At 40.1% G+C, this 12,844-nt stretch overlaps 1 protein-coding gene across 2 annotated transcripts in view; it reads left to right on the top strand.

The window, feature by feature from the left end:
- LOC118415805 overlaps window positions 1-12,384 on the top strand; it is a 54,872-nt gene extending 42,488 nt beyond the window's left edge. For both annotated transcript variants that reach the window (XM_035820635.1, XM_035820634.1), the window contains exons 42-59: window positions 61-232; window positions 376-524; window positions 1,596-1,776; window positions 2,041-2,222; window positions 2,379-2,474; window positions 3,002-3,167; window positions 3,717-3,868; window positions 4,388-4,553; window positions 4,878-5,059; window positions 5,402-5,497; window positions 5,997-6,144; window positions 6,774-6,934; window positions 7,439-7,601; window positions 7,999-8,115; window positions 8,496-8,705; window positions 9,412-9,483; window positions 10,399-10,605; window positions 11,255-12,384. In XM_035820635.1, the coding sequence (XP_035676528.1) occupies window positions 61-232; window positions 376-524; window positions 1,596-1,776; window positions 2,041-2,222; window positions 2,379-2,474; window positions 3,002-3,167; window positions 3,717-3,868; window positions 4,388-4,553; window positions 4,878-5,059; window positions 5,402-5,497; window positions 5,997-6,144; window positions 6,774-6,934; window positions 7,439-7,601; window positions 7,999-8,115; window positions 8,496-8,705; window positions 9,412-9,483; window positions 10,399-10,605; window positions 11,255-11,431 (2,797 nt within the window). In that variant the 3' untranslated portion in view covers window positions 11,432-12,384. The remainder of the gene's footprint in view (window positions 1-60; window positions 233-375; window positions 525-1,595; window positions 1,777-2,040; window positions 2,223-2,378; window positions 2,475-3,001; window positions 3,168-3,716; window positions 3,869-4,387; window positions 4,554-4,877; window positions 5,060-5,401; window positions 5,498-5,996; window positions 6,145-6,773; window positions 6,935-7,438; window positions 7,602-7,998; window positions 8,116-8,495; window positions 8,706-9,411; window positions 9,484-10,398; window positions 10,606-11,254) is intronic.
- The last annotated feature ends 460 nt before the right edge of the window (window positions 12,385-12,844 follow it).

Raw genomic sequence — 12,844 nt, 5'->3', positions numbered from 1 at the left:
CTCCTGATCTTCTAGTGTTGTTATTTTCATTTTCTAACACATTCTTCTTTTGTCTTGTAGTATAGACATGTCTGCGTACTTCCCGTGCCTGTTCGTCCCTGTGAACCTGAATGGTACATCCCAGCTGCAGCAGGACGTGGCTGACAGCTTCCTGAGTTCTCTGCGCGCCGCGCTCCAAAACAGAGGATTCCAGGTGCCGGAGAAAGTCATTCACGCCGTCCAAGTGGGCAGAGTAAGTTTTTCTTTACTGTTAGCACTAGTGACTAGTAATTAGTCACTATAATAATGTTTTAAGAATTCTTACATTGATGCATTGATATTTCTCAATAATGTTGACCGACCAAAACTGTGTTCAATACTACTATCTGTCCACAGGATACCATCGACTTTAGAATCCAGAGCACGATGGGATACCAGAACCTGACGGGCCTGCAAAACGCCATTCGGGATATCCTATCGTGGGACCAAGAATTCACCTTCGATGGCTTCAGATCGGCCAATCCTGACGACAAGTTTAACAACACGTAAGCAGAAAGGATACATCTCGATTTTTCTACTGATACCCAAGTGTTGATTCGGGGCATATAACAGCTGGAAATTTAGGACGGATGCTATCAAAGGAAATAATATCGTTCAACAGAAAAGATCAAATCGACGACTCATAATCCATAGTTCGAAACCCAAACGTACCCCAAAGAAATATAAAATACAACACGGTGTATTCCGTATCACCCGAGGTACCAGCCCGACCGCGGGTCGGATCGCCCGACGGCCGAAGGCCGGAGGGTGATCCGACCCGCGGGAAAGCTGGGACCTCGGGTGATGCGGAATACACCGTGTTGTATTTTATTTATGTCATACCCACCTGAGAAAACCCATGTTTTGATGCGAAATGCGCCAGAAGTTGAACAAACTTGGTGCCCTCGAACCAAAAGTGTGCAACAGCAATGTTCCAACGTCTGAATCAGGTATTCGAATTGCCAACCGTGCCACACTCGGCCCGCTCGAAATGGTTCGATTTACTCGAAGAAAGCCTTTGTGATACGCTTTTCGAACCTGGGCCACACAGAAAGTTATGGCCCCGTTCCAGAACACCCGTATCGAATGTTTTCGCGTCACAGGTATGACATAAAGATGCTTATCACCTTTTACGCTCAACTCTAGAACGATTGGCTAGTTTCTATGAATATGTCTTTCATCAGAAATGTCGTATATTTAAGGAGACCCTCATCTTAAGCATGTTAAAGGGTCTACAAGTCTATGAGTCATTTATTGGTTAATAGGGGGCACATTTATTGTTTGGTCAATCAACCTATGAGTCTTTTATACGTAACCTGCACGTAGGCAATGAAATATAACGTGCAAAACTGGTGTCAAACACCTTCAGGCTGGATGAATTATATCTTTATTACAATGTCGTTTATCACAAAAAATGTACGAAATCTTTGATTGTTTTAAAGCAACAGCCAAAATCATATATATATATATATATATATATATATATATATATATATATATATATATATATATATATATAGATATAGATATAGATATAGATATAGATATAGATATAGATATATACAATTCTGTTACAGTGTCAAATTTGAGATCAGCTTTGAAGACCAGAACGGGGGAGACATAGACTTTGACGCCGTCCTGGAGTCGAACTTTACTCTCCGTGATGTTTTGGAGCAGGACATCATCAACTTTGTCAGCACGACGCTCGGTCCTTCGTCTGTCGCAACCCTGAACTTAGAGAACATATGGATTCAAAGTGTATGTAACCTACTGTGGTATTAGCAATATAATGAGTTATGAATAAAGTGTAAACAATGTCTTTTAACGAAAAATACATAAATAGAGACCTGTAGATACACTTTTCTTACAAAAGAAAAAACAAACGAAATATGGCGTAAATGGCAAACTACGTTAGAGGTCAACTCCAGGCTGCTCTCTCTTAAGATGTACACATATTTAGATATGTAAAAAACAGTATGAAGTATAGACATGTTTGTGTAACTCTTTTTGTTGCTTTCACAGAATTACTGCACCTTCAGCATTAGCGTCCCGCTAGACCAGGTAGATGCAATAGGGGCAGAAGCACTGCAGATTGTGAGCAACATAGGAAACTTCATTATCCACGTGGGAAGTCTTCAAATTCAGGCCATAAAATACGAGACCACCGAAAGCTGTGACTTCTGTCCCCCTGTCTGTGCACCTAGGTGAGATTAATTAAAGGAGTTTTTTAGAGTCTGTGCTGGAGTTCATCCTAGTTATCTGGCCTCAATGCATCCCTTTCCTGTTTAGTAGATGCTTGATGTCCATGCTAATTCAATTTAAAATTAAGAGTTTTTTTTTCCTTTTGCCCGGACTCTTAGAGATGAGCTTGCGTGCTATGAACATACCTCCTGCGAATGGTGCGTGTTTGAAGGATCGCCACACTGCGGTGCTGATTGTCTGCTGCAAGAGGAAACGTAAGTTTGCGTTTTAAGACCATAAACGTTTTGTTTGTTTGTTTGTTTGAACCTTAATTCATGAAAGCTCAAATCGGCCTGCAGGCCGCTTTTCATTGAGGTCATAAGGGAATAGGCAAGTTTCAGACAAAGCATATAACAGAGATAAAGGGTTTTAAAAAGGGTTATAGGCTTCTTAGACTCTTTTTATGATTAGTATGAGGATGAGTCATTTGCTTATCATCTGGAAGCTCTACTCTTAGCAATTATTTAGTTCTGGTTGTGGAGAAATTTACTACTTTTAGTCCGGTGCGTATGGCGTTTGCCATAATAATGATTATCTGAACAATGCAAATGAAAAACAATAACTAATACATGTAATAAAACTAATAACAACTAACAGACTTAATGTACCACTGAATTAGTTTTCCTGCAGAAATTTGACCAGATTGAATGGAAATTGGGGATAAAGCAGTATTTTGCTTGACTTGACATTATTCAGATCACATCTGAATCATGACAGTTATTCATCTCTTTTGCACATGAAGGAAAGAGGAGTTGAGTGTGTTTTTCCCCTGCCTGCCTGAGGTTATAGACCACCAGACTGAAGAGCAAATCCAAGACAGTTTCCGAGATGAAGTACTGCAGCTCCTGAGAGCTAACTTCAATGGGTTTAACACATCCAGAAACATCTTCAATGTCACCATCACAAATGTAAGTTTTCCTCTTACTGATGTATTGTTAAGGTACTATGCGGTAAACGACCGGATATATAACACACACACACATACACACACACACACACTCACGCACAAAAGCACGCGCACACGCTTTCTCTCAATTCCATTTCAAATTACTACTTTTCTCAAAAGATGGGACTTAATAATCCATTAGTTTGTACTTTTAGAGAAAATTTATACGTTCTATTATAGTACAGAGCTAATTCTTCGCATCAACACAACATGTTAGGGCATTAAATGTGTAACTGTCCTATGGCGGTCACCTTCGAAACTTAAGCCAATCACATACGTTCCAAATCGTAACGGAAGCAGCTACGTCTATATCAAATGACATCAGCTCGTAGCCCAGCTGGAGGAAGGTATATGCTGACGTCACGTGACGTAATTGATGAATACCTCTGAAAAGACTGCTGAAGGACAGTACAAATTTTGATACGCTAACTCTTTGTTTTGAAACAATGTTTTAGCTCTGTAGTCAGTTCGCTTGAAAATTTCTGACAGTTTGTCGATGTCCTTACTGCAGCGCACCGTCTCCTTCTCCTTGAAAAGCAGCATGCTGCAGAGGATCACTCCTGACGTCATCAGCTTCCTCAGGAACGTCTCCAACTGGTCTGGCGTCACCCTCAGATATAACGGCAACGAATACCCAGTCTGGGATCCTACTGACTACACAGAGTAGGACATGCATTTCTTAGACACGCTTTATCTGCAGATCTGCTAGTGCAGTCTTCTTCTTCGTAACTTGTATTACTTTTGCAATCGACAAAATACAAAATGCTGTTGTACATCTCTTTGAGCCTGTGGCCTTTGAAACCCCAGCTTAAAATGAAAGTCTTTTATGTTGGCAGAATTTCCTAATGGATAAATCTCGATTTCAACACAAACGTTTTGCTCTAGTATTTTTTAGGATAGCTCAGTACCTGATTGTTCCGAATATGCCACCTTCTGAATCTGGGACGTACACAACGAGTCAAATGTGGTTGTTGACCTTTGAAACACACATTGGTATAATTCTGAAGTCAAACTGCCGATCTTCTCAATAATACTCAACCCTATGTTTAATCAATAGCAAGCTCATGTAATCCCTCTCGAAACTTATGCCTGCACTTACGACGTCACATCTCACCAATCTAAAGACATTTGCTGCATTTACTTTTGGAATGTAAAAGAAAATAATCGATATGTCTTTTACAGTATCAAGTTCTTCCTCCGGTTTGACGCTTCCCACAACTTCACGGAGATTTTATCCACGTCTCTAGACGAGAGGCGACGTCTGGAAGATGCAGTACGGGCCATGGTCAACAGGAGCGTTATTCCTGCTGAGCTTGCACCGACGGTGGCAAACATCTGGGCAAAGGATGTAAGTCCTTCCTTCAACTCATTCTACACTTTGATGTGCATGGTAACACGCATGGTATTAAATTTGAAAACAACAGTGCTACACAATGCAGCAAATAAACAGCGTGAAAACAGACCTAGGATAAAGTCTACAGCTAACATGCTCTAACATTTGACGGTTTTAGTATCCCTTCACACTTTCTATCGATAAGTCGAGAACATTAACGTGGTTTGCAAAACTAGTTTAACACACATAAAAGAGAAGTGGTTGAACAAAATTACTGACAGTCTATCTTCATATCGCGAATTTAAAAAAAAAAACACAGGTACCCTTTTTTCTCCACAGCATGTCATACCGTTCACAATAAACAAGGACCCCGCCCGCAAGGACACCAAGATGGCTGACATCGCAGCAGCCTTCGCAAGCAGCACAGTTGGCGTTGAGATTTTAGGAAGTACAGTTCGGCCATTGGATATTTCCTACGAGCTCGGGTTCTACAGCATTTGCCAGTACAACTGCTCGACAATGTGAGTTTGTAATTGTTTTTATCGTACTTTCTATATTATTTCAAAGGCTGTGCGCTATTCAACGTCCAGTGCATGCGACATTAATAATGATATGAGGAAAACGCGGCTGCACACACAAAATAATTTATGTTCCTTTACTACTACTTTACAATAGTTGCACAGCCACAATACTGACAACAATTAATCCAATCATGGCATGTATTGTTTTCCTATTTTGGCCAAAATATTTATGAGCCATTCTGGACACAGGGCTGAAGCACAACAGTATTGTAACAAAGATGTAAAAACGATTTACGGATGCCATTTGGTTGTAGTAATGTCTGCGTATGATATCTTCCACAGTCCTTCCCAAGGCGAGTGCGTTGCTGTCCCGAGCTGCGGCTGGTGCACACTGAACGAAGGTCCCGGATGTGGCGACGACTGTTACCTTGTAGAATGGTAACCTATATTGTATATGTCACATAACAAATAATTGACGTATTCCTAGTAAACGGAAAGGTCTGATTTAACGTTTATTATCATAATCAATGTTTACATATGCACATTTCATATATTAGAAGTCTCTGATTTTTTTCTAAAGACAATGTCTTTCATTATTCATACAGATAGAGATGACAGAAATTGACAGGTAGCACTAAACTTTTGCTGTCAGTTTATTAGTGTTGATATTTCGATTGAAGAGAAACGAAATTAAATGGGATAAGTGCAATATTCTTTGAGTCATTGAAAAAAGGAATGTAAGTCAAAGGAACACGATTCCGGCCTCCCCCAGAAATTTTAAAACTAAAAGTATTGGGGGCTCGATTATCTTAAAATCTTAAAATGTACCGGCAAAATTTCTATAAACATTTCACACAACTGTTAAAGAATTTCTCCAAATATTTTACTGACAAACGAAATGTGAGAACAAAGCTTAGCTCTTTCTTTCTTTCCCCAGGGTAGATCACTTCGCCTTCATTCCCTGTAACCAGACACGTGACCTGACCCAAGTGCAGAGACAGCAGCTTGTGGAACAGTTCCGCTTGGAGGTGGCCGCCATTTTGGGTTCAACAGACAAGATCATCAGAAACGTCGCCATTAGCGATGTAGGTGACTTAGATGTAGACTGCTTAAATGAATTGGATAAGGAATCAATTAAAGTTAATTACATGTACAAAAAATATCTATTGGGTGCAGCCTACGTCATCAAAATAGGAGTGGCAAAACTTTGTGGAGGGAAAGTCAGCAACAATTTATCTCTTTATCACATTTCAGGTTTAATTTAGCAACATATCCATTGGCTACAACCTACGTCATAAGAATAGGTGAGGCAAAACGGTGTGAAGTAATTGAAAATTCAGTGACCGTTTACCTCACTATCGCCCTCCAGGGAGGCCTTCATGTGTAGCCTAACATAGACAAAGAAGGCGCAGAAGGTATCTCCGATTCATCTAAAACAAAAAAGTCCACTTATGCCTGTTACGGCCGCCAGTTTTATTATCTTGTTATAAAGTACGACTTGTATACTACACTGCCTTATGATCTCTTAGACTATTAGCTTAGATATTGATAAGCCATCAATGACGTAAATTATCATTGTTGTGTTCAGGTACGTTCACTTTACATGTGGATTAGCGCTGATTGGTTGGACAGACATAAACCAAAGTAGATATTCATAAAACAGATAAGAATAATATTTTTATCACTATCAACTCACTGCATCCATTTTTTCCAGTCCGGGATTTCCTTTGAGCTTCAGGCCACCATGCAGGATCGATTCCTCCCGGAGTACGAAGAGAAGATTCGAGACGCTTTCGAACTGGCGGCTAACTTTACTGTGGGGGATGTGATCAATCCGAATCTTTTCAGAACTCGAAACCCAGAGGACTTCACAGAGTAGGTCATAACGTAGACATATTGAAGTTATGTCCCTTAAAGTATATCTTCTCGTTTACATATTTATTAATGAGATATCACCAAGAAGGTACATGTATCTACTGTGTAGTTTCCCTACTGTCGTATATAATCCTTTCAATAAGCCAGTTCACAGTTCCAAATGCCCATGTGAATCGAGGTCTAATGTTAGAGCCCCAGGCATATAGATATTGGGATAGCAGAACACAGTATTTCGCCTATGGGCACTAGGGGGATTTAAATCTATTATGATTTTACTTAGGACCACAGGGGGACTGGCATCGACGCTAGAATAAGACCCTCCAGCCTAACGTCTTTGATCGGCTTTGCTATGGAATAATTGTAAAGAAAAATACAGGTACCAGAAAAGGGGGATTTCATTTTCTTCATGGATTGAAGTTTTTGGAAATTTTGGAGGGGGCATTTGATGTCTGTATACTATTAGTTGTTTAAAGTTCGAAATGCCTGCCTTTATTTTTGCATCAGCATGGTTGTAAGGATGGTCTTCAATGGTGTTGACTTTGACAATCTGGTCAGTCGGTACTCCGTGTCAGAAAGCGAGCTTCATCCCAAACTGAAAACTGCACTGACGAATGCTGGCATATCCCAGCAGTACGTGAACTCAAGCAGGATTCTGGAAAGAGGGCAGGTTCGTAGTCGTGTGTTATTTAGAGTAAAACATTTATTACAAAATATTAGTCTCTCCCAGACTGACTACGCTGACTGTTATAGGGAGAATGATTTAATTTGTCAGGGGAGTTTTGCTACCACAGAAATTGGCCGCCCGGAGGGAAAACATTAACATGGACTAACTCTAGCTCTCCTCACCAATTTCCCCATTGTTTCGCCGAATCCTACTATCCCCTTTACTCCCATAGGGAAGCCTGATGGAGGCTAACATAATGTGGAGAATTGTACCATTGCAATGAATCTTTGAATTCACATCAAAGATGGATTCGTTCTGGAAAACAGGAAGAATGCTACATTTGCAAAACAATTTTCTTCTCGTTCTATCAAATATATAAACGTCTTGGTTTTACTTACAGGACTACATCGAGTTCTCCATATCAAAGCCTGTTGACAGCAACGACAACCTGACGGCGGAAGTAGAAAAACTTGTGACTGCCACAAATGCTGGAGGAATTCAACTGGATTTGAAACCTGTGAGTGCTTAACTAATTAGCGCTCCCGTACATGATATAAGAACTATGTATAGTCATAGTAACCGTGTACATACCGATTTATGTTTCGTATAATGCAATGTTATCTGTGTCATTACCGCTGAGAGCCAGACAATGCTATACTATGCTATACTATACTATACTATACTATGCTATGCTATGCTATGCTATGCTATGCTATACTATACTATACTATACTATACTATACTATACTATACTATACTATATTATACTATACAATACTATGTTATACTATGATATACTATGCTATGCTATACTATACTATACTATACTATACTATACTATACTATACAATACTATACAATACTATATGATATTGTCCCAACGTATTTACGGTCCAGGGCTGGCCTGTTAGCACTGGTGTCAGCTACAGAGGAACCTTTGACAGTATCTGTGTCCCAGCCCTCCCACAACAACCAGTTACAACAAACAACCCGAGTGGAGGAAGCAACCCAGGTGTAATACCCACCACCACACCGACCAACCCATCCTCTGTAAAGCCAAACAACCCAGGCCCAGTCGTCAATCCAGGCCCCAATACTGGCCCGCCGGTATGAGTACAATGTATATCTTTGGTGCAAGTAAGGAGACAGCAAGTAAATTGTATATATAACATCGATCCGCGCCCTCAATAATTTTCGCCTGATTCAAATGTTTTTATTCATGGATGGTCAGATAGACCACAATGGGTAAACAGGTTGTGTTGAAATCTACTACAATATGCAGAAGTGACACTGGAGTGGTAGCCCTGACTGTAGTTGCAGAATTGAAACTTGCTGGATAGCTGTAAGAGTGGCACCCATATGGAAGCCATGGGTGTGATGGCCATCATTGTTAGTGATACCAGTCTACCACACTAGTGTCACTTTTACTACACTTGTGCACTTATTGAATACAGGAATGAATACCTTGTTGGTTGTGATGCTGTATTTGGTCACTTCAATTCTTGTAACAACGTTTATGGTGTCTATTTTGAAAACTTGCTTCTTGTTTTTTTACCCATCTTGTTTTCTTCGCCTTATCTCATTATTTTTGCAGTCTGCCGAGGATGCCATCCATGAAATTTACTTGCTGTGGCCTAACATTGATCTAGATGAACCTAAATTGATTATTTGCCTTGTCTTTGTATGGATTTAGCTAAATGGATATGCTTACTGTGACCTATACCTCTAAAAGCGCATAGCTTTTTCTACATCGAATATCCACTTTCATCTTTCTACTTATACATTGTAACTACTGACTCTGACTCATATACAGAATGGGCCTTGGTCACCAGGAGATTGTTGTGTCTGTCCAGCAAACGGCACTGGGGCCATCGCTCCTCTCTCGGTAAGTCTCATTGCTATACCATAGTCTGCTTATGAGGTGGGTCAGGTGTCTCTTGAGATGATTACTCTTTGTATTTTCCAAGTCACTATTTCGTGGTCGCTGAGAACGTCCACAGTATCCAATGGAGGTACTATTTAGAAGATTACTCTTGAGACTAACTTGTTCATTAAGATCTTTCTAACTCTCGTTAGCTCAAATTATATACACATATATATATATATATATATATATATATATATAATGTTTTCTCCTAAATTTATTTACAACTAAGATACCTGCCTTCACTATGCATATATGCAAACACATAGATTAAAAGCTGTACGCCGTCTAGATGGCAAACATAACGGACAGATGTATTTGGAAGAACGTAACTGAAAACATGTTCAAGGTCGAGTATCCACCATATGTATGCATTCAAACCAATAACTTTTGTTAATATGTTATCTCTGAGTAGTGGTAAACTCTCATATAGACCAACTCTTGGGTATAGATGATTAGTCCCTGGCTAATCCCTGGCTGGTAACTTATTGTCACCGAATAAACCACCGAGTAAGTGAAGCACTGACTGTGTCAACAAGTTCTTATTATTCCTACCAGCGTATGATCATTTAATGTACGCCATTTTTTCTTTACCAAATCATTCTTATGCTTTTAAAAATAATTGCCAATATAACTTGTAGAAACAAAAAGTTGTAATTGGTTATCAAGGCTTAGCTATATATGGTTTACCGGCCACAGTATGATGAGGCGGTGACGGGCCAGCTGTCCTCCACAGAAAGGGTGGGGATGGGTGTGGGCATCCCGGTGGCGCTGGTCGCCCTGGCAGGGCTAGGGGCACTGTTTAACCAATAGAATTAAGAAGTGTGATTGATTGATAAGACATACGCTTGTTTATAAGATGGCCTATTTCCTCAGTACGATCCCGTGGCGGCGACGGGCCAGCTGTCCTCCACGGACAAGGTGGGGATGGGTGTGGGCATCCCGGTAGCGCTGGCCGCCCTGGCAGGGCTCGGGGCGCTGCTCATGTTCTTCCTGAAGAGAAAACCGGACCGCCCGCCGACTCCCATCCGCAGGAACGTCGTCGCACCTGCCGTGGAGTCCTTTGAGACCAACATCTACAGCGTAAGTAGACTACTTTCAACTTGATCAGCGATATGGAGAGACCGTACTCTCGATCTCATTCAAATGAACTTAACTGATTTACTAAGTATAATATAGGCAAGATGTTTGCACTTCGAGTTCTTTTATATCATAGTTTTACATGATGTGCTACATTCAAGTTATGAAGTAATTAAAGATAGGTAATACAAGTACAACATCGTTCACTTAACTGTCTGCATTCAGTTGTAGCAAGGCCAAAGGGAGGAGAGAAATTTGATATAAACACTTTATGGTCACCTTTTGGATCAAATAAATAAACGAATCCAGCATAACGTTTAGAATTCAGAGAATCATTTTAAAGATCAAATACTCAATTCCATTTTTATATTAATTAATGCGAAGGACAAGGAAGGGCGTGATGAAAAATCAAAGAATATGTTTCTCATACTTTTTACGCAAAAACATGTTTTAGTGAAACTTTTAGCACATCATCCGCAATGTATAAGATGCAAGACCATGATATTACGCGATTGTGTAAAAATTGAAGCCAAGCTAAACTATCTCGCTGTTTGTTATCGATGAGCAAATGTTTAATTTCGGTAACTTTATCTAATCTCGTTCCCAAACGCAATCAGACATTAGCAGCAAAACATATTTACTTTCACGACAGGCCTCCATGGACGACGAGCTAAGTTACCAGTTCGGTAAGAAGGGCGCTGAGCTGCACCGGTTCCGGGACCCGAACGCCGTGTACGGGCGGCTGTCGTCATCATGGTCTCCGTACCCGAGCACTGCCAGCTCCTCATCTACCATGGAGAGCTCCCTCTCAACACCTGATGTCTACTAGATTTGTATGTCCAATCAAGTGCAATTAGACTAATATAAAACCCATGGATACGTGATAGTAGCTGCGTCATTGAAATACGCAAGCTTTGCAGGAACCCATCTGAATCAAATTCCTCTTACGATCTCGGAGGGCATTCGCTAGATAGTAGTACAACTGCCGTTGTTACGTAAAATAGTACGAGAAAGGCTCCCCTTTATTTTAGCCGGGCGTAGATTCTGCCCCTGACAGCCTGCTTGAAAATTCTACCTTAACCTCATTAATTTCTTTGTTTTGAATTGTTTTCTTTTTAAGACCTTTCTGCCTACACCAGGTATGATAATTAAGTAACGCTTTCTCAGATAGATACTGCATCATGTGTCTTTGCGTGCTTAAACAGTATTATATATACACTTTGCAAGTTAGTTTGCAGTCACATATACCTCCACTGGTTTTTCAAGCACACCTTTGCAACCGCTACGTTTTTCGATTTAAGATGGTAAGCTAGTTAGTTACATGCAGTGACTATATTTGAACAATGTGTATTCACATCTTAAGAAGATTCAGTATCTTTTGACTTTTAGGTTTCTGTATAGTTCAATATTGTCATGGCAATAAACTTACAATTGAGAGTTTTAAAACTTTGCTTCTATGATTAAAAAAATCTGATTGTTAATTCTTAACAAACGAAATATGATGGTCAAACATTGGGAATGTTTCCTTCACGGAGAAAAAAGTTAACAACTATTTAAGTATGATATACTTGAGCAGTTTAATTAAGGCTTGATGTGTTTTCAGATCATTTCTGTACAATTGTCTTTAGTATTTACTGAATTTTGGATAGACCTTTATCTCTTTGTTGTGCATGGTCGGGTGTGTTGCAATTCTTCTCCGTAGTGTGGCGTTTGACGTGTTTGGACTGTACTATACAATGCTGTACTTCGTACAAATAAACATGCGTGCTTTCTAGACTAGTACAAGCCTGTCCCGATCCTTTCTGTCTGAATGGTTAAAATTGTAAACTTGACTTTAGAAACTTGGTAGACATGACGGTTAAAACTCCTCTACTTTGCTCTTGTTATTTTCCAAAAATGGTTAGCGCCAAAGCGTTTAAACCCCTGTCGATATAATCTTATTATTATCTAGTCGGTCAAAATCCGGTCCACCAATTTTTTCAGGATCTGCAGTCCAACAAACCTACCCCTAGTCTGATCGGCTGGTAATTTATGACATGCTCTATTTGGGAGGGGGCTGACAGACCTTCACCTTCTCGTACCTCATGACTCGTGTCAATGACCCGTCGTTCAAAAATAGCATGGAGTGGTAGGAAGAATCACATGATCAACATAATTATGTATGCTGGAAATTTGATAGCCTCATTCAGGCCCTCTTAAGGCTTTGCGGATGATAGGGTCCTACAAAATAGGGAAACAATCA

This window comes from Branchiostoma floridae, chromosome 5, assembly GCF_000003815.2.
Source record: "Branchiostoma floridae strain S238N-H82 chromosome 5, Bfl_VNyyK, whole genome shotgun sequence".
NCBI lineage: Eukaryota > Metazoa > Chordata > Leptocardii > Amphioxiformes > Branchiostomatidae > Branchiostoma > Branchiostoma floridae.
The sequence above is the reverse complement of the archived record's forward strand: the minus strand, read 5'-3'. Positions and strand labels throughout refer to the sequence as shown.